Source organism: Giraffa tippelskirchi, chromosome 2 (genome assembly GCF_054371585.1).
Source record: "Giraffa tippelskirchi isolate mGirTip1 chromosome 2, T2T-mGirTip1v1.2.pri, whole genome shotgun sequence".
Classification (NCBI taxonomy): domain Eukaryota; kingdom Metazoa; phylum Chordata; class Mammalia; order Artiodactyla; family Giraffidae; genus Giraffa; species Giraffa tippelskirchi.
In genome coordinates, this window is record NC_137276.1 from 165,253,759 (window position 1) to 165,275,059 (window position 21,301).

General features: G+C 44.1%; 1 protein-coding gene and 1 non-coding gene across 3 annotated transcripts in view; one reads left to right on the forward strand and one right to left on the reverse strand.

Moving 5' to 3' along the window:
• The first annotated feature begins 3,909 nt into the window (after positions 1-3,909).
• SLC12A8 (solute carrier family 12 member 8) overlaps positions 3,910-21,301 on the forward strand; it is a 141,562-nt gene continuing 124,170 nt past the window's right edge. For both annotated transcript variants that reach the window (XM_081571698.1, XM_081571699.1), the window contains exons 1-2: positions 3,910-4,174; positions 4,912-5,007. In XM_081571698.1, the coding sequence (XP_081427824.1) occupies positions 4,957-5,007 (51 nt within the window). In that variant the 5' untranslated portion in view covers positions 3,910-4,174; positions 4,912-4,956. The remainder of the gene's footprint in view (positions 4,175-4,911; positions 5,008-21,301) is intronic.
• TRNAM-CAU (transfer RNA methionine (anticodon CAU)) lies at positions 7,169-7,241 on the reverse strand. The gene has a single exon. It is a non-coding gene; the product is annotated as a tRNA-Met (tRNA).

A 21,301-nucleotide genomic window follows, 5' to 3' on the forward strand; every position in this document is an offset into this window, starting at 1 on the left:
GCCAGAGCAGGGTTAGTCTTCTGGAATCCTGTCCCCCGCCTCTGGGAATGTGGAGCACTCGGGCTGTGTGAGGTGCTGGCACTTCTGTCAGCTTTGCATTTCTTGATTCACCCCCTTCCAACTCCTAGTAACATATGATAGCCCTTCTAACAGACTTTTTTTGTATCTGGGGCTCTTGAAAAAGCATTTTAAAATCCAGGAAGAAGGAAAACCCTTTTTCTGCCTCATCTCTTCACCTGGATTAGAGAAGCTGTATATAGGAAAGAGTCTGGTATGAAACCAAACCAAGTTGAGGTTCAAATTCTGACTCTCCCCTCAGAGCCAGCAAACAAAAGTTTGCTGAGTGTGTGCAGAATATCTGACTTTTTTAGACAGGTATGATGATGCAGGAGGTGCATCATGTCCAACTAAAAAGAAAAAAATATATTTTATATTTGTATATTTACACATATATTTGTTTTACTTGTGTTCTCTGCACTCAGATATATTTCACGCTTTCCCCTTGTCCTTGAAGATTATAACTGGAGTAAGACATGATTGTGGACAGGATGTATGCTCTCTCTGATATTTTAGAGAAGGGAAAAACAAAACAAAAACCTCAAAATGACTGAGCTAGAAATTCCATAGTTTACAACTTGGCTGTCACTTAGAATCACCTGAGGAGTTTAAAGAAAATGCTGGTGCCAAGGCCCCACCCCAGACTCGGTGTTGTCTGAAACTACCCAGGTGATTACAAAATGCAGACCTGGGGGAGAGAGAACCACCAGAGTAGCAGATCCACTATTTGCGGCCCTTCTGATGCTGGTTCTAGGGCACAAGCTGTGAGATATGTTTTTGTAATTATTATACATATTTACATTTTGATTTAATGTTTTCAACCTGTTTTCACATTTCTATTTTGGTAGACTTTGTCGAAGCTCTGATCCCTCCCCAGGGTTCAGACTTTCTGATAAATGAGATCATTTTTCCACACATGGTCTCTTCTCTAGCCTTTGCACAGAAGGCAATTCCCAGCACTGACCACTGGAAAGGAATGAGATGAAGGATCTTCTGTCTGCAGCTGACCAGGGTAAGACCCATAGAGCAACAGCCTCACTATTGTGGGCTTCAACTCTAGCTGGAGTGGTTCCCAAATAGAAAAAAAAGGTGAGTTTAAGAACATTATTATTTTTAAATATAATGTTACTGCAACAAGAGTAAATTCAAACAATTTGAGATGAATAAAAATAGTGTGAAAGGAAATGAAATATTTTTTTTATCTTGGTTAGATGCATTATGTATTGGCTATCTGTTGCTGAATAACAAATTACCCCAAAATTTAGCGGCTTAAAACAATAATAATAATTCACTATCTATCATGGTTTCTGTGGTCAGGAATTCAGACAGAGCCCAGCAAGGGCAGCTTATCTTTGCTCTGCAGCGTCTGGGACCTCAGCTGGAAGAATCTAAGGCAGGGAACTTGAATCATCATCTGAAGGCTTGTTTCACTTACATGTCTGGCAATTGATGCTGGCTATTGGTAGGAACATGTGGCCTCCCCGTGTGGCCTGGGCTTCCTCACAACATGGTGGCTGAGTTCCAAGGGTAAGTACTCCGAGAGCAAGGAAGCCAGATGGACTCCCTACTGCCTTTATGACCTAACCTAGGAAGTCAAGCAGTGTCATTTCTTCCACTTCTATTGGTTGAGGCACTTACAAAGGTCCATTTGGCTCAAGGGGAAGGGACATAGACCCATCTCTTTTTGAAGGAATGTCAATGTCATATTGCAAGAAGAGCATATGGGATGGAATGTGTTAATGCAGTTATCTTTGGAAAATGCAATCTGCCCCACATTGTCTTTTAATTTTCTTACTCATTTTTTCAGATTCTAAAAATAACACGTGCTCATTGTAAGAAAAAAATTCAATAAAAATCCAAAATTTGTGCACCAAGCTTAGATTTCCTCTCCCACTTTACTATCTCAACCCCCACCCCCCCGTCTAGAGATAACCACTGTTAACAAATGGATGTGTATTTTCCATATAAACTATACATATATATGCACTGCTTTAAAAAAAAACTGTATATGTTATTCTACAACTTGCTGTTTTTATTCATTATTTTGTGATGATCAAATTTCTATATTAATACATATAAAAACACCTAGTTCTTTCTGATGCTGGCTATCATAGTATGGCTGTACCATAACTTATTTAATCAGTCTTCTATTAGTGGTCAGTTAGGATGTTAAATTTTAAAAAACAATTACAAAGTTAATGATGCAGTGAACATCTTTGTACTAGGTCATATAGGGTAGTATCTTAAAAATGGAATTGTTCTGTTCAGAGGTTATTCAGGATACTATTTTTCAATTCAGTAAGAGTATTAATGTGTTTTTTTACAGTTATATCATTGTTATAAATCTACATTAAGCAGGATACACTTTTTTTATTTGCAAATGGACAGGTTTCTCTAGCCTTAACATGAAGAAAAAGGACAAACATTTGTTCTTAGGTATAGAAGATGCTCATAAGTTTTAAACGAGACTTTTCATTTGTTTAGAAAATGATGAGTGACAGGAAGTAGGTGTTATGAACAGAGGGGTGGATTTCCTCTTTTAATGTTCTTAGCTCAGGCTGATATGGAATTGAATGTGGATTTTTCAAAGTTCACATTGACACTTTGAGAGAGGCTCATCAGAAGGTGACAGCAAACAGGAAACCAGCTTGAGGCAAAAAACCAGTGTCATGTGTGACCCCAAAGTAAATAATAAAGTTGGCACTACTCTCTGTACAGATGTCTTATAAACATGAGATTCCAGTAATATCCCCACCCAGCCATCCATTGCTCACAGGTGGCTAACCTGTAATTTATCCTGGGGTTCTTTTCTCTTAACAGAGATGCATTATTACAAACTTCTTTACTGGGAAAGAAGTTCTGACACATGCCACAACTTTGAGGACATGGTGCTAAATTAGAGGTTACCACTTGCTGGGACAAGAGGGCTGTGGGGAGTTATTGCTGAGGGGTACAGAATCTCAGTTTGGGGGTGATGAAGAAGTTCTGGAAATAGTTCAAGCTGCACCACATGGTGAATATTATTAATGCCACTGAGCTATACCCTTAAAAATAGTTTGAATGGTACATTTTATATTATATATATATATATATTTCCACATCAAAAACCACACACAAAAAAACCCAAAAAACCCTTTGCTGGAGCAGAGGAGGTTGGGGCTCTGTCAGTGTTCTCATGGCTTTGCCTTCCCTTTTGTTTTTAAAGAACAACCTCTATTTTTAGGGATTTTCACACAAAGGCTCCTGTGGGCGTGGGAAGTACTCCCAGCTGCCCTCCTGTTTCCCAGAAGCCCACAAGGAGGCCTAGCAAGTTATTTCAGGCTTAGGAAATATGCCGGATTGGAAATAGAGATAATTTAATCTCTCTGCACGTTGATGGCTTTTTTTTTTTTTTCCTGCAAGCCGGAGTCCTGGAAACTTTACCTCATCCCTAATCCCTTCAAGCCGATTCTGGGAATCGCTGAAGGTGGCGAAGGTAATTCTTTCCCACACTTCAGCATCCCTGAGGGCACTTTCTTGGCGAAAGAATTCCACTTCCGGCAAGGCTGAGGGTCACCTGGGTCGCGTGGCCGCTGCACACTGGGGTCCTTGGAGCGCAGTCTTAGTCTCTTGCCCCAGTGCTTCTGCTCCTCAGCCTCTCATTCCTGCGTTCAGCAGTGCTAGAGAAAGCAGGTGCAGTGAGTAGGCTCGCGTCCTGTCACCCTAATCCGAGGGCCGTGCACCTCGGCGGGGTGCGGTGAACGAGCTATCCAGAGCGGTGGCTGGTCAAGTCTGAGAGTTTGCGGACTCTTCCCTTGTCCACTTCCGCACCCCCCGCGCAGTCCCTTCCCACCCCTGTTAAGATTGCTGTTCCTTTCTCCCGGGAGCTCTCCCGGGCGGCCCACGGTGCGCGGGCACCACCCTTGGGGAGGGGAAGTGTCTGCAGCCCGTCTCGTCTGCAGCCCGTCTCTCTCCACCTGGATCCGAGAGTCGTGGCCGCGGTGCCCGAGCTCGGGCCGGACGCTTCGTCAGCGGGACAGCTGGGACCCGTGCCGCGCACACCTGGTCAGCCACGTGGCGGCGGGGCGGGGCCTGGGCGGGGCGGGCCCAGCTCTAGGAGCCGGCGTCCCGGGAACAGGTGAGGGCGGACGCCGAGCGGCTGGTGGGTGGGGAGAGCGCAGGGTGGTCTTGGGCGGCTCCTTTTCCCGGGGAACTCTGTAAGCAGGAGCCCGACTTGGGTCACCTTTGCCCTCTGCTCAGGTAGACCCCCTTCCTGTCTGCACACGGAAACTGGGACCCGAGCCTCCCGCCGGGCCCAGGGCTTCCTGAGAACTTGGTTCGAGAGGGGCGGAGGCTGGAGGGGGGTATGTACGCTGCGCTGTAGGGGTTCGCGTAAGTGGAGTTGCTGGGGGGACGCGAGTTCAGCGTGGACCGAAACCCTAGGGGTCTGTGCTCTGTCTCCGGAGCGGGTCTCGGTAAGTCTCCGGGTCCTTTGACCACCTGCAGCCAGTTCTAGTGGATCGATGGTGTCCTGGCCCTGGACAGAGTGGTTCACGAGGAAGGAGGGGGGTGTAAAACTGTGTCCTCAGGGGCTGGGCAGCTAGGCAGTCGGCTCCGACCCATGTGTTGAAGAAGCTCAGGGAGAAAAAGAGCTGGGGGCAGCTGTGGCTTTAAAAGAACAGCAACATTTGAGCAGAGGGAGTCTGTGAAGGATGAGTAGGATCAAATATTTGGGTACCAAAGAGGGAAGGAGATGTTTCCAGATGAGGCAAGACAAAGTCCCTTCCTCAGCCAGGGCCTGGTATAAGAAGGATGGACAATAAGGATCCAGGGAAAGAGGAGCCAGACTGACAGAGAACACTGTTTACTTTCCAGAGGGGTCTCCCTACCCAGACCACCAGGACCCCCATTTCCAGAAGAATGGCCCAGATGTCTCAAGTGCAGGAACTCTTCCACGAGGCAGCCCAGCAGGTAGGCCTGGATGGTGTGGGGGTCTGTGAAAAAAGGTCACCAGACAAGATGCTGAATGGAAACGTTACAGTGCACTATTTTAAAAGTAATGATCTCAGACGTTTATTTTGGTATTCCAGCTTAATCGAGAAAATGTTACAGCCAACTCCTAGCCATCTGTGTGCAAAAAATATTCTTTGGTATCTAGCAGATTCTGAATCCTGGACACTCCTCCTCCTACCCTGCCCCACCCATGGAGGTTTTCCATGGACAGAGTGAGGACTGAGATAATACAAACTCCTTTTAATATTGAATCAAACCAATGTAAGAAGGTAAATTTATTTCTGAAAAAGTCATACTGTATATACTGAAGCCAAATAGATTTCTGGATTTGCTGGTATCTGCAGGTTTTTCTTTTTCTTTCTTTATCCTCTCCCTGTTGATCATTACAGTAAGTATTCAATGTAGGTATGGAATTAAAGTGACCTTCCCCTAAAAAACAAACCAACCGTGCTTAGGCATTTATCAAGAAGCTACCTTGCACCAGGGTCTTTGCTGTATGATGATCACTCAACTGTGGAGTTTTCAGTCTCTTGGATATCTCTCATCTTTATAGAGAGGGGTTTATATAGAGGGGTTTTCTGGCATTATAACAGGGAGAATGAGCCCCCCAAAAGGAGAGAGAATCAACTCATGGCCTCACACAGTAGCAAGAGAATAGGGTGCAAAGCCGGGGAGTCCTGAGCCATAGGGCAGAGGCAGGAGAGGCAGATGGGATTCAGGATTGGTGGGGGAATCCAAACTGGCTAGTTACCCCCCTTCATGTGCATGGGTACATATGAAAAATGCAGCGTGGTGGCTGGCAACTAGCGAGTGCTCAGCAGGGGAGCAGTGCTCCCCTTCCCCCTGGCAGGCCCAGAACTGTATCCTGCATTCTCTACTGAGCTCCTTACACCCAGCCCCCCAAATATTCAAGCTGTTTAGAAATGAGTGACTGGAGACCCAGAATAGCTCCTCAGAGAGATTTCAGAACTCTTGCCCAGAGGTCTTTGCTCCTAGGTGAAAGAGCCAGTACTATATTTTTAATGTGGCTGAGTACCCTTAGAGAAACCTTGACTTATTTATTTTATTTAACTTTAAAAATGTGTTTAGCTTGACCAGTCTCTCATCATACTTGCCATGCATTTTATTTGTGTTTGCAAGACTGTACATGAGTGTTTATGCACCTAATATATGTTCATGGTCTACTTCCTAAATGATGGGTACTGTGTTAAGCTTGAAAAATGTACCCAGAGGGAAAATGTGAGGCCCTTGTTTCCAGGGATTCCAAAAGGAGAACACTTGGTTCATTGCTGTTAGAGAGATCCATTAAGGCTCAGCTGTGATCCTCTCTCTTGTTTAAAACCTTCAGTGGCTCCCCGTATCCACCACTCAAGAGTTCGAACTCCTTAGCCTGGGTCCTGCACAGTCTGACCCAGTCTGAGTTTCAAACCTGCTCCCTTGCATCTTACTCTTTGTACCCCACCTTCCAGACAAAGGTCCATTCCCTAGGCCCTGTACTTGTATCTTTCCCCTTGCTGGTCTTTGCTAATACTTCTCATTCAGCTGATTTGTCTCTGAACTCTCCAAGTATCTAAGGCTATGCCTGGCATTTAAGTAGTCAGTAAATATTAATTGATTAACCAAATGAACAAGTAACAGATGACCACAGTGCAAGCTAAATTTCCATGAGTGCCCTAAGGGAGAGTTGATTTTTATTTTGAAAAATTTTTATAATTAATTAAAGCCACAACCACCTGCTGGACCACCAGGGAAGTCTCGAGTGTTGATTTTTAAAATGATGGATGTAAATGCCTATGTATCACCTTCCTCTCCATCTCCCTCAGTCTCTGAACATAGAGGGATTAGACAGTATTCAATGTCAAGGCCTTTAGTGTTCATTATCTAGACATCTTCGAAATCTCTCCCTTGGTCTTGCTTGCCCTGTCTTGTCCAAGGTATCATTTCTTAATTGAATTATTTCATACCTTCCTAACTTCTTTCTCCACATCTCCTCTAAAGCAATCCCTTTTTATTTTTTTATTTTATTTATTTTTTTTTAAACATATATTTTATTTATTTAGGCTATTTTATTTATTTATTTAGGTTGAGCCAGCTGTCAATTGTGGCATGTGGGATCTAGTTCCCTAGTCAGGGATCGAACCTGTGCCCCCTGCATTATGAGCACAGAGTCTTATCCACTGGGCCACCAGGGAAGTCCCAAGCAATCCCTTTTTAAAGCACAAGTCTGGGCATTTGATTCCTCTGCTTAAAGCCTTTCCATGGCTTCTCGCTGCCTTCAGAACTCAGTCCAGACTCCTTACCTTGGCCCCCACAGCTCCTCCCCACCTGCCCTCACCATGATCTGACTGGCTTCCCCTGCTCCCTCCCGTAGCATGCTCTGTCAGTGCACTTGCTTTGCAGTATTGAAGTGAGCTGTTTCTTTCCTGTCTTCCTTGGTGGTGGTGGTGGTGGTGGTTTAGTTGTGAAGTCATGTCCTACTCTTGCGATCCCATGGACTGTAGCCTGCCGGGCTCCTCTGTCCATGGGCTTCTCCAAGCAAGAATACCGGAGTGGGTTGCCGTTCCTGTCTTCCTTAAGGCTGTGAATGCCTGAAGTTCAGGGCATTGACTTATTCATTTTTGTGTCCTCAGTGCTTGTCATTAGTGCTCAGCATATGGAAGATGCTCAGTCAGTGCCGGTTCTACTTAACTGAACTCACCTGGCTAAGGATAGGGGGAGCTGCTATTTGCATTGGGTCTTGAAGGGTCAGTGGTAAAGTTGGGACACATCCCAGGCTGAGAGGGTAAGAAAATGATAATAACTACCAACTTATTATGTGCTGAACACTTAATATGCATCATCTCTTTTAATCTTCACAACATTCTGAAGTAGATATAATAATTATTTTGGTTGACAGATGAAAAACGGAGGCACTTTGAACCCGAGCATGGTTGTTGCCAAGGTCTAGGCTTTAATCCTTTCTGCTTTATGCCTCCTGCCTCAATGGCCTGAGCGAAGCCTGTATGGGAACAGATAGCAGGCTGGACAGCTAACATGTTTGAAGTGGTTGGCTATCCAGAAGTTTCCCATGAGCCTTTTTCTCCCTTTACTCCAGGTTTGAGAGTTAGGAATTCTGCTAAGAGCTTTGAGGCCTGAAGAGCATGGGACCAAGAAGGCCATGCCCAGTGGGAACACAGGCTGGAGGGTGTTACCCTAAACCCTTCTATTCAGATCGCTCTTCTCTTGGTCACTGTGTCTGAAAAGTAGCTCTTAGGAGATTTGGGAAGAGTGGGGATGCTTGTGAGTTAAGTGGAGGGGTTAATGAATGGATTCTTGGTTTGCTTTACTCATTTCGGGACCAGATTGGGTGGGTGGGTGTGGGTGTGGGTGGGTGTGTGTTGGTCAAGCAGACCAGCTGAGAAGGGTCTTTAGATCTGAGGGTTGATGGTGCTGCCTGGTTCAAGTACTGACTCTAACACTTCGTAACTTTGGGAAAGTTACTTCACCTGGTTAAGCCTTTGTATCCTCCCATAAAATGACTACAATAATAGAACCCATCTTAGAGAATTATGAAGATTAACAAAGATACTTCATGTAAATGTTTAGTATAGCACTCAGCTCATAGGCATTTTGTAAACATTGTCTAATAACAAAACTGAGATGGAGAGTATGTATTTGGTCCATGAGGTAGTGATGTGAATGATCAGAGGGTTCAGTTGGCAAATGAATACACGACTCAGCACATCAAATTCAGGTAGAAGACCTAAGGTAGGAGTCCCAAATCCAGAATAATTTCCTTGGCCAAAACCGGAGACTCGGATAGTGTCTGGGACACTCTGGATGATGTGGGATGGGCAGTCCATTGAGGACGATTTCTAGGCCTGGAGTGGTTTGGGAATGTGTGTGTGTGTACCTTGTGGAGGTACGAGTCATTTCAGGAACCTCTGTCCCCAGGCACTTCACTGATGTGCAGTGTGGTTTAAGGGTGGACTTGAACCTGGGGTTCCCAATTCTGGCTGTGCCAGCAGGCATGCCAGGCCCTTGGGCACGTTACTCAAGGGCTTGCCCTCTGTTTCCACAACTGCAAGATGGGGTGAGTGTACCTGATTTTCAGGGTTCTTACGCCATCTGCAGAAGGGTCTGGCCCCGTGCCTGTCACATGGTGCACACTAAATACAGTGCTTGTCTGGTGATCAGATGAAGCAGATATCACACAGAAACCCAGTCAAGTAGTCTGCTCGTGAGATGCAGGGCTGGAAAGCTAAGGAGCAGCTGGTGCCAGAGGGAGGTGAATGGAAAGCTAATGGCCTTTGATGCCAGCCATGTCTCCATCAGTTACTGGACAGAGAGGACTGTGACAGACTTGGTAGTCAGGAAGATGAAGCTGACAGGAGAAAGGAGGTAGCTGGAGACAGGGAGAGATGGTAAGTGGACATCTGTGCAAGGTATCTGTGCAAGGTCTGAAGTCCAGCAGGATCCAGTGCTCTTAGTGTGGGAAATCCCGGGAAAAGTTGGCTCAGCTTAGCAGGTATTTATTGAGTGCCTGTTCTTGCCAGGATCTGCAGCGAGTGCTGCAGATAGTAAAACAGAAGTCTCTTAATCACGATGGAATAAGGGATGCCTCCCACTAGTCTGGTGGGCTGTTTTCCTTCTCTCAGGATTGGACAGTCTCCAGAAAAACTTAAAGGGAAGCTGTGTCATGCTGTGGTCTGAGAATGGGTGACCAAAAGCCGCAGATTAGCTAGTGTGAGTAACTCATTCTCTTCCTTCTTTATCCAGCTGGAGACTTGGGATCCAGCAGGAGTGAGTCTGTGAGGACCCTGTTCTAGGAAGTCTGTGGGCTAACTTCTGGCCGGCCTGAGCTAATCACCCTAGAAAAAAGCCCGATGCAGACTCAGGGAGTAGGTGCCCATCAGAGCTATGGCATCTGGCCCATGTGTGAGCCAGGGTGCGAGCTCTTCATGACGCTGTACCAGAACTCAGTGCCGCCAGACTCCCTGCCTCCCTTTCCCTTCTCTGGCCTCTCCTGTGCTTGCTCCCTGTTCTCACTTCCTCGGTTCAGTGGCTCACTGAGGTTAGCTCAGTGTGGTAAGAGTAAGAAAGAATATGATCCAATTGTGGGACCAGCAAGAGAGGCAGAATGAGGCAAACATGTTGAGAGAGGCGATACAAGTTATTGCAATGAATAAAGAGGAATTTTCTACTCTCAAACTCAAAAAAATGGAGGCATTCTTAAGAGATCCTCTGGTCCAGCCCTTGCTTAGCTTGTTAATCAACAAGCCCAGAGATGTGGAATAACTTGCCCAAAGATACATACAGATAGTGGCAGAGCCAGGTGAGAGCCCTGAACACCCTCACCCTATATTACAGCCCTGGGTTGATCTTAATGCAGCCAATCTTTAGGTTATAATTTTGAGTATTGGTATCAGGCTTCATCACAAAAGCTTTGCTGTGGTTTTCTGCACCCTTATTAGCCCGTGTACAGTTAAGAACTGACTTTCATTTTTGCATTTTTCAGGCCCGTTTTAGCATCTTTAAAAAGCTGATATGCAAAGTGAGCCTTGGCAGCCACATGCTAGGTGATAGCTTATTGCTTTGTTGGAATATAGAGAAATGAATGCAGCTGAGGAGAAAACAAAAGGGAACCTAGGACAAGGCTGTCTTGTTATCCCCTCTTATACAGATAGGGAAACTGGGATCCAGAGTGGTTGGGTGGAAGAGAAGGGCTTACATCTGGGATTCTGGGAGTCACGACCCCTCTCACCCTCCCAGTTTCTGTAGGGCATGAAGCTTATACCATTTTTAGGGATTCTCTTCAGTCAAAAGGATACAAATTATAAATACAAAGTTAGGTATAGTCTTTGGAGAGAATCAATGCAAGTGAAGAGTCTTGAGGCTTAAGCTGTTAGCTTCACTGTGAAAGACCAAGGGTACCTGGAGAGAACCACCTGTGGGATATAACAGAAGAAACAGGCTTGGGCCCTGGAGCCTGGGAGAGAAGAAAGGGCAGCAATTACTCTCAGGGTTGAAATGAGTCTGCAGCTTTCACGTGAGCTCGGTTCGTCTTTCTTGCTCCATCTCTGTTGTCTTCAGCCCCTTCCACTTTACAGGCCTACTTGTCACTTAGCCTGGGAGGTCAACCTCGAAAATGACAATGCTCTGAAAATGCTTCATATTTGTAAAAAGTTGGAGTGGAGACATTTTTTGGATGAAGAGACTAGGATGAAAGTGATTCTTCACTGAAATGAATGAGGTGGGATTGTCTCATTTATATTCACAGAATCTTCATTTGTAGAGGTAACTGATGACACAGAGAGATCAGTGCCATTGGAAGTAGAACTTGCTGCTTAACATTTCTCAAGAGAAGGAGAAATGCCATGCAGGGCCACAGGGGAAGCACCAGGTTCTGGTCAGGAGGCAAAAGCAGGAATGAAGGGAAAACCTGGGCCACAGCCTTTATTGTGCTTTTGGTGGGAAAGGCAGGGCAGGGTAGAGCAAACAACTTAGGACTGGCTGGTTTTAATAGTTCTGGTAAGCTTTGGCAGTAGAGGTGGTCTCTAGTTTCCTAGAAACTGGCCTGGGGGTGATTTAGAGCAGGAGAAATATTGGCTTGGTGTGTGAGAATTAGATAAACAGAGTGGCTTAGGGAATATACTCAGAATTGGTAGGTTTGCATATGGAAGGCATGCTCCTGGCCGGCTGTGTGCTATCTATAAGAGCTGGTTAGCCCTGGGAAGATTGATCTGTTCCCTGAACTGCAAGATTTTTAAGATGTCATAATGTCATAAGACAGAAAGGAAAAAACTTGATTAATATAGTTTTCCTAGCTATGAATGAATGAACTAGATGACTTAAAAATTTCTTACTGCCTTAGGGTATATTTCATCCATGGTCAAATACAGAAAAAATGCAGTCCTTTATTTAACAGTTTGGGGCTTGGAAGGAGAATCCTAGAGGCCATGTTAATGATTCTGAAGTACTTTTCTTGTAATTTGTGTAAGGTGGTGCTTAGACTCTGGTCTGGCCTGATTGAACAACCTGGCTTCCTATAGGGGTGGATTACAGAATTTTAGCTTATTTTTTCATTCATTTTATTCTTTTGCTGACAGAATATCTCTCTTCAGGATAGAAGTTCAAATACTAGATAGATCTGTATTCATAAAACAATATCAAATAAAAAACATTTAAAGAAATATACATACCTTATGGAGTGTAATTCAGTATCTCTTTTGTTCTTTTCCAGGCAAGAATAATGGAGTAGGTTGCCACTCCCTTCTCCAGGGGATCTTCCCAACCCAGGGATCGAACCCAGGTCTCCCACATTGCAGCTGGATTCTTTACTGTCTGAGCCAGCAGGGAAGACTTGTTTGCTCTTTAATCATTAACAAGTAGTAATGTAGGGCTTCCCAGGTGGCGCTAGTGGTAAAGAACCCACCTACCAGTGCAGGAGATGTAAAAGACGCAGGTTCAATCCCTGGGATTGGGAAGGCCCCCTGGAGGAGGAAAAGGCAACCCACTCTAGTATTCTTGCCTGGGAAATCCCATGGACAGAGGAGCCTGGCAGGCTACAGTTCGTGGGGTCACAAGGAGTTGAGCACAACTGAGCATGCATTTGTGCATGCATGCGCATGCACACACACACAGACACACACTCTCAAGTAGTAATGTAATCTGATTCTTAAAACTTGTTTTCTTTCTTTCTGAATTTAACAACTTAGTCAAAAGACTGCAGAGGTTGTAGTCATGGTGGTATGCTTCAGAATAGCTCAGCATGAACAGTCTTCAGAGGTAGTACTGCTCTGATGTGAATACCCGTCTAGAAGGATGTTGTTGTCATTGTCACTTATCAGGAGAAAGGTACAATTCTTTTGTTTTTGTTTTGATGTGCGAAGTGTTCTCTTCTTTGTATGAACAGGCATAAAGAAAGAGAAAAAGATAGTGAAGTAAAAACCACTAGTCTGTGTGAAAAAATTCGATGACATGCTTTTTCCAATCTGCAGATAGCTTGTAAATCACATCCACAGTCTCTGTCAGAAGTTGCAGGATTTAGGTGCTTACTGAAGAATCTAAAGCCATGGTAGCCTAGTGACCCTCATTTAGCCAAAAATAGTTGTGACTGATCCTGATGATAAATTTGCTCTAAAGTGAGTCTCAGTGTTCATAGAACTTAGAAAAGAGAAGGCCACGGCTCATTTTGAGTAGCTTTCCCTTTTTATTTTAGGCAATTATCAGTTAAAAAAAAAAATCCAAAGCACAGGCAACTTTTAATTTTAAATAAAGATTACACATGTATGGACAAACATTAGTTTTATCAAAGAAATTTAAGCAGACTGTACATTTAAAATGTGATTCAGATCACAGGTTTCTTTTGGTGTATCCATCCATTGCGTAAAGTGAAGTTGAGTTATAAATAAATTTTTAACTTGAGATCAGGATTTTATTTTTCAAATATTTCTAATATGTGGTAGATTTTTCTTCAAATAAAAATTGTTATTATTTATATCGTAGAAGTACTACATGTATGAAGTAAAAACATTTTTTTAAGCAAAAGAATGATACAAAATTAAAAGCCTTCTTCCTCTCTCCCTTCACCGCCATTCCCCAGAGACAGTCGCTAATGGTTTATAACTTTGAATATTTTATTTATACCTCAGTTTCTTGACTACATTCTCAATTTAATATGTTTACTTATTGCTTCCCAGTATGAAAAAAGAGGACATTGGCACATTTACCCTTCCTTCCATTTCTCTCATTTCTAATTTTTTGTTAGTTGAACTGTTACTTTTACATTGTCATGGTTTATAAAATGTATATATTTCTTAATTGTAATAAGTATTTCCATGTTTGTTATAGTTGGTTATAAAAACTTCACATCTGTGCTGCTGCTGCTAAGTCGCTTCAGTCGTGTCCGACTCTGTGCGACCCATAGACAGTAGCCCACCAGGCTCCGCCGTCCCTGGGATTCTCCAGGCAAGAACACTGGAGTGGGTTGCCATTGCCTTCTCCGTTACATCTGTAAATAGCATTTATTGTAGTAAGAAATATAAATGTGTGTGTTTAACTGGAAAACCAAGTGAAGTTATCAGACTCATGGAAGAGAAAACACAGGCCTTAAAGTTGTTAAAACTTTGCTGCTTCTGAGCAATAAAGTCATAATTTATTTTCAAGTATCCTTTAATTCTTCTGGTTCATATATAGCTACTGCTGTTTCTTATATCCCCTGTCACTTTTTTTTGAATGTTCTTCTCTTTGGGGTGACAGGAATTTTTTTCATATATGGATTGGTAGTAGTAGATTACTCTTTCTAACTATAGAAGTATGGGAGGCCAAATTGTTTTCATGTACTTCAAAAACAACATCTCACAGCAGATTGGATGCAGGAGATATGAGAGTCCAGCTGCATTCTATCAAGCCAGAGATTAAAATGTTTTCATTAAATGTTTTTGCTTGGGAAAGTAGTTATTTTTCATGAAAACATGATACTTATTTTAACAGATAATAGGTTTATTATTATTATTATGTTTAAGTGATTAATAAGTATTTTAAAATATCTCCCTTTAAGTTTCTAATATGGTAAATATTGATAGTTACGGCTCACATAAACAAAAACTCTTGGGGATCCTCAGTAATTTTTAAGAATGTAAAAGGATCTGGAGATCAAACAGTTTGAGAACAGCTGCTCTAGAGATTAAATATACATTTTAAAATGTTCACAGTTTGTTTAGAGTTAATATTATACCACTTCAATGTAAAATGTAGGAACTTGGCAATCACATGGGCCTGTTTCCCAGCTCTGCCCTTCAGCCTTTTATGCTATGAGTGCCATATGTGTTACATCCATTACATGATGAAACCTCCAAGATGATGTTATTCCCATGATTGCCGTGGCCTGTGTCTGCTCCTAGCATTTGCTGGCTCTGAACCTGGAACTTCTCAGGTGCCTTGGAGGACAGCTCTTCTCTTGGCTGCCCTGGGCTGCTCCATCACGTGCCTTCCTTGGCCCGTCCAAGCCCATATGCAGGAATCCCTCCAAATATCTGATCTACTAGTAGCACTTGTTTTTTTCCCTTTCTAGTTATAACTATGGTTTCATACATAAAAAAAAAACAGCCCACATCTTTTCTGTTATTGTCATGGTAATTTGGAAGGTAGGAAAGTGCATATTCTGCTATGTTAAAAGAGATGTCAAATGTCACTTTCTGAAGCACATTTTATCCATTCATTCATTCCACTAACACGTTTAGTAAGCACCTGTTCCATGTTGAGCACTGGGGGTACAAGAGTGAACAAGCTATTTTTTCAATAGATATGGGCTTCTTTTAAAAAATAAAAATTGTATTTATTGTTTATTTTTAAACTTTTGAAATTTTGATACCATTTCACACTTATAGGAAGTTGCAGTAGTACAAGGAACTGCCGTATACCCTTGACTCAGGTTTACCAGTTGTTAACATTTTGTCCTTTTGCTTTATTATTTGTGTGCTCTCTCTTGCTCTTGTTCTCTCTCTCTAAATTTCTATCCCATATGTATATTTTGATACATATTATGTTTTATTATAGGCTTCCTAGGTGGCTCAGTGACAAAGAATTCACCTGCCAATGCAAGAGCCATAGGAGATGCAGGTTCGATCCATGGGTCAGGAAGAGGAAATGGCAACCCACTCCAGTATTTTTGGTGGGATAATCCCATGGACAGAGGAGCCTGGCAGGGTGCAGTCCATGGTGTTGCAAAGAGTCAGACACAACTGAGCATGTATTCTATTGTATGTGTTTTTTCCTGAACCACTTGGAAGTAATTTGTAGACATCATATTCCCTTATCCATAAATACTTCAGTGTCTGTTTCCTAAGAATAGGACTTTTCTTTTACCCTAACCACAGTATATTTATCAAGATCAAGACATTTAGAGAATTTCCTGGTGGTTCGGTGGTTGACACTCCACGCTTTCACTGCTGAGGGCCTGCATTCAAATCCCTGGCCAGGGAACTAGGATCCCACAAGCCGCTTGGTGTGGCCAAATAAAATAGCCATAGCGCATGCCTGGGTGGCCAGACTATGGAATTTTTTTTTTTTAAAGATCAAGACATTTAACATTGATCAATCCTATTATCTAATCCACAGTTTCACAGTTCAGTTTTGCCGGTTATCCCACTGATATCCTGTCGCTTTTCCCCCCAGACCAGGAGTCAGTCCAGCATCACACAGGGCATTCAGTCATCATGCCTCACTCAGTCTCATTTAATCTGGAACAGTTCCTTAGCCTTTCTTTGTCTTTCATGACCTTGACTTTTTTTTTTTTTTTTTTTTGGCAAAACACAGGCTAGTTGTTCTGTAGAATATTCCTCAGTTTGGGACATGATCTCTTATGATTAGATTTAGGTTTTGTATTTTGGGCAGGAACCCATAGGATGATATCACATTCTTTTCCAGACATCATATCAGGAGAGAGGTACAGGGTTTCTGCTTGTTCCATTATTGGTAATGTTAACTTTGGTTAGCATTTCAGGTGGTGCCCACTAGGTTAATCCAGTCTGAAGTTACTAATTTTCCCTTTGTAGTTAATACATAATTTGTTAGGGATATTTTGAGACTATGGAAATATCCAGTTCCTCATATATCTCCTACCCACTAGCTTTAGCATCAGTTGTTGATTCTTGGAAGAATCAGTTATTACTGTGATCGCTGCAGAATGATGATTTTCTAACACCATCATTTCTTCTACATATATTAGTTGGTCTTCTACTAAAAAGGACTTTTCCTCTTTCTGCTTGTTTTAATTTATTCATTTACTTATATCTGAATGGACTCAGATTCTTATTTTTCCCATGAGTATTCTATTGCTATAATTATTGATTTTGATGCTCAGATCATTCCAGATTTGGCCAGTGGGTGCCCCTGCAGGCTGTTTCCTATTTCCTTTTGACACATCCTCATCATTTTTAGGAGCACTTCCTTACTTTCTGACAGAAAATATTCTAGGCTCCTTTTGTATTTTCTCTGCCTTGGCCCTGAATCAGCTATTCCTCCAAAGAGCTCTGGCTCAGTAAGGTGAGAAATGGTATTTAAAGACCAAGATCTGGGTGTTAGATATGTTCATTGCTACTGGGGTGTCTTACCTTGTAGACCCTTTAAGTAGACAGAGAGAAGGAATATTTATATCTTCCTCTACATATTAAAAACTATGAATTCAAACTGATGCCTCTCATTCTAATTTATCACCCCAGGGTTCTCCTTCCTTAGTTTTAACTGCCTTCTCCAACAGTGAGAAACTTGACTGTCAGTCAATATATTTACTTCTTTGCTCAATCCTACAATTCATGGAAAGTAGATTAACTCCTACCCCTGCAGAAAGCAAACTTTCTTTCTAGAATGTATGTTGCACGTGTGCTCAGTTTCTAAGTCATGTCCGACTCTGTAACGCTGTGGACTGTAGCCTGCCAAGCTCCTCTGTCCATGGGATCTCCTAGGCAAGAATACTGGAGTGGGATCCCATTTCCTTCTCCAGGGGATCTTCCCAATCCAGGGATCAAACCCGCAACTTCTGCATTAGCTTTACCTCTGAGCCACCAGGAAAGCCTAGAATTTCTGTTAGTTTGTAGTTATTTGTCTTTAGACTGAAAGCATATAGTCAAAATAATATGTTCAAAAGTCACTCTGCTCTGTTTTTTTTCCACCTTCAGTGTGGTTATGTTTTTCATTAGAAATAGGTTAATTTGTTTCTCTCTACATTCTCTCTCATCCTGTTGATTTGATTTGATTTAATTTTGAGTATGTAAAACATTATGTGATTCCAAAAGTCAAAAGTACTCAGTACATAGGAATTCTTGAATGAGTATAGTATTGTCTGATTCACTGAGTCACCTAGAAGAATAAATCTTTTGCAGTTGATATTTAGCAAGTTTGCCTGTTACTGGTGAAGAGCATTAGGGTCTGTGTTTGTCCTCCTGATATTAAGCTGAGATAGATTGTCTAGTGACAGCTCGAGTCTTGCAGGAAGCTTCTGTCCTCTTGTCAAGGAGACTGGGAAGGGGAGGGGAAGCTCTTGTTGAGGTGGCCATGGCATTGCTGCTGTGGGAATTTAGATTTGTGGGATGGTATTAGGTGTCAAGAGCATAGTGTCTTTGGGTTGTGCATTCTGAGTGCAGAACTGGCTGCTCTGTGGGGAATGAGCTGCTGCTGTGTGATTCTAAGAGGCAGAACCTCATCAGGAATTCCCACCAGCATCAACATTTTCACAACATCTGAGGGTCTTGCCACTCCTGTGCCTATATGGTTCTATGACCAGGTTGTGCCTTGAGAGATTCCTAGCCTTGGACCAGGGTCAGCACACACAGGATGGAAAAACCACAGATCAAGCATCTGGAGCTACTGTTATGGAGACTTTGGCTTTTGAACTCATTCCATGCAGATTTCCACACAGCCACAAAGATCTCACATTGCTAGGAATGACTAAATCAATATTGACCAAGGGTGCTGCCCAGATTCAGATCCAAGGAAATCAGACTTTGACCACTCTGGGTGGGTCCTTGCCACTTCCCCTCTGGAGCATTTTCCACAACCAGCATCAGTCTGGCAGCAGAGCGCTGATCGGATGCCCATTCTCAAACTCCTAGTGCAACAGAGAAAGCGCCAGCTGCCCCAACCCTGGGACTGAGCAGGGCTGAGCTGTAGAGTGAGGATTCACCTGAAACATGAGGCCAGGTTAGCTGGGCTAATAGAAGAGGTACAGTCAATTAGACATCTTTCCTTTCCCTCTCAACTGCCCTGAAGAAATCCTCACCCATGTTTAAAACTGCCTGATGTGCTTCATGCTTACAAAAAAACCTTTCACAATTATCATCTCATCTCAACTGTGCAGCCCACCCCGAGGCAGGTATGTAGCTACCTGCATCGGCCACAGGTGGCCGTGAAGCCTGCTGCCCCCCTACCCAGCTCTGCCTGTGGTGCTTATTCAGAGTCAGAAGAGAGGAATGTGGCTGATGCCCACTCTGCCCACTGGGTCACCAGCCAGCAGCAGCTTGGGATCTTCTCTGATGTGTGATTGATAATTAAATAACTAGCTTTCAGAGAGCAAGCTGCTGGCATATGTGTGTGCTCCGGGGAGAACCAGTCTTTGGGAGGGAGGGCCGGGTCATGTCCTGCTCTGACCTGCTCCTGACCCAGGTGGGCAGAAGCCAGATTCTTTTTCTCCAGCTGCTGGCAGAAAGAAGAGGTGTCCTCTCACATTTCAGGTATGCTCGCTCAGGCCTGCTTGGTGGCCTGCGGGAGGGAGGTGGCTGTCTGAGATGGAAGGCTCCGGGGCGGGAGCTTCTCTCTGTCTCCTCCGCTCCGCTTGTTGCATGCTGGAAGCCATGTCTGTCCCTCTCTGGACACATTTCACGGTGCGATTTCCCTGCCTTCCCAGACGTTCTGCCGAAGAGTGAAGATTCTCTACTCACAAAAGAAAGACTGCTACCTCAGAACTAAAACACCCACCCCGCACCTGTGGTGTCTCCAGTGTGGTTTCAGCCCTCGGCTCAGAGGGACCAGGCCCTGGCTTGTTCTGGGAGGTCAGGAAGGGAAGCCCTAGCAACAAGCATCACGCAGGTGTGATCACCCGGGGCCAGGCTCCAACTTGCTGTTCCCCAGAACCTGCCAACTTGTTCCTGTCCACTTGAGGGGCCTCAAGGAAGAGAAGAACCCGCCCCTTGAGCATGTCTGTGGGCCCTTTCTGAGGGATGCTTTGCCCCCCTTGCTTTGCTTTCTCTTCATCCTTGGTTTCCACCCCTGTCTCCCAGAAGCCTCACTGCTGGGCACACACACTGTCTTACTGCCGTCTGCCTTTCCCCACACCTGTTATGTCTATGCCATAGAGCATTGAATGATACGCCTGTTATTTTGGAATAAATGACTGGGACCCAAATCTGAAGACAGTGAGGTTCTGAGAGAGTTATCAACAGTTGGTGCCAATCACAGGATATCCCAGAACTGGCCCAACTATCGCCCCTGTCACCCAGTGATTCCACTGCCCTCCCCCGGGGAACCAGAAATGACTGGGCAGAGGCACAAAGGAAGTGTCTGTGGGCCACAGCCTCTGCGGGAGACGGTATTGTAGGTGAGTATTTAACCTCCCATAAAGGAGGGAGTGGGTTTGAGACCCCCAAGTGTGGGGAAAAGCTGATACTCTGTCCTCTGGTTGGAGGTCTGCATATGCTGAAGACATGGCTCTGCCTGCAGCCTCTCTGAGCAAGACCTGGGGGGACTTAGACAACTGGCAGGACAGACAGAGGGCAGAGTTTGGATACTGTTATTTATGATAAATATGGGCTTCCATGGTCGCTCATATGGTAAAGAATTTGCCTGCAATGCAGGAGACCCGGGTTCTATCCCTGGGTTGGCAAGATCCCTGGAGAAGGAAATGGCAGCCCACTCCAGTATTCTTGCCTGGAGATTTCCATGGACAGAGGAGCCTGGCGGGCTACAGGCCATAGGGTCGCAAAGAGCTGGACACGATTGAGCGACTAACACTTTCACGCTAATATGTATTTGGCACAGAGCTCCTAAAACCCTTGGAATCCCTTAAGTGATAAAAGTGATAAGATGTCTTGATATTTATAACAAATGCATTTCAAGCACAACTGGGTTTATATTAATGAGGTGACTTTTAGAATCACCTAAGGATGGGGGCTGTTTTTAGGGGAACCAGCCTTGTGATCAGGGGTTGGAACTTTAAGGGGAGGGGAAAGAGTTGGAGGTTAAATCAGTCACCAGTGACCAGCAATTTAATCAATCATGCCTATGTGATGAAGCCTTCTAAGAAAACCAAAAAAGAGTGTTTAGAGAGCCTCTGGCTTGGTGAGCACATGGAGATGAAGGGAGGGTGCTGCCCTGGGAGAAGGTGTGGATATCCAGGCTCTTTCCCCAGCCTGGCCCTGGGCATCTCCTCCATCCAGTGGTTTCTGAGTTCTAGCCTTTCATAATAAGCTGGTGATCTCTGAGTTCTGTGAGCTGCTGTAACAAATGAATTGAACCCAAGAAGTGGGTGGTGGGAACCTCTGATCAACAGCCCCTGGGAAGCTGTTTACCTTCCCAGGTAAACACGGATTACAGCCTGAATTTGGGATTGGCATCTGCTGGACTGAGTCCTTGATTATGGGATGACACCATCTCTGGGTAGATAGTGTCAGAACTGAGTTGAATTACAGGACACTTAGCTGGTATCAGAGACTTGCTTGACGAGGGGCAAACACGTACACATTGGAACTGGTGTAAGAACTGTACCAGCCCTGGGGCC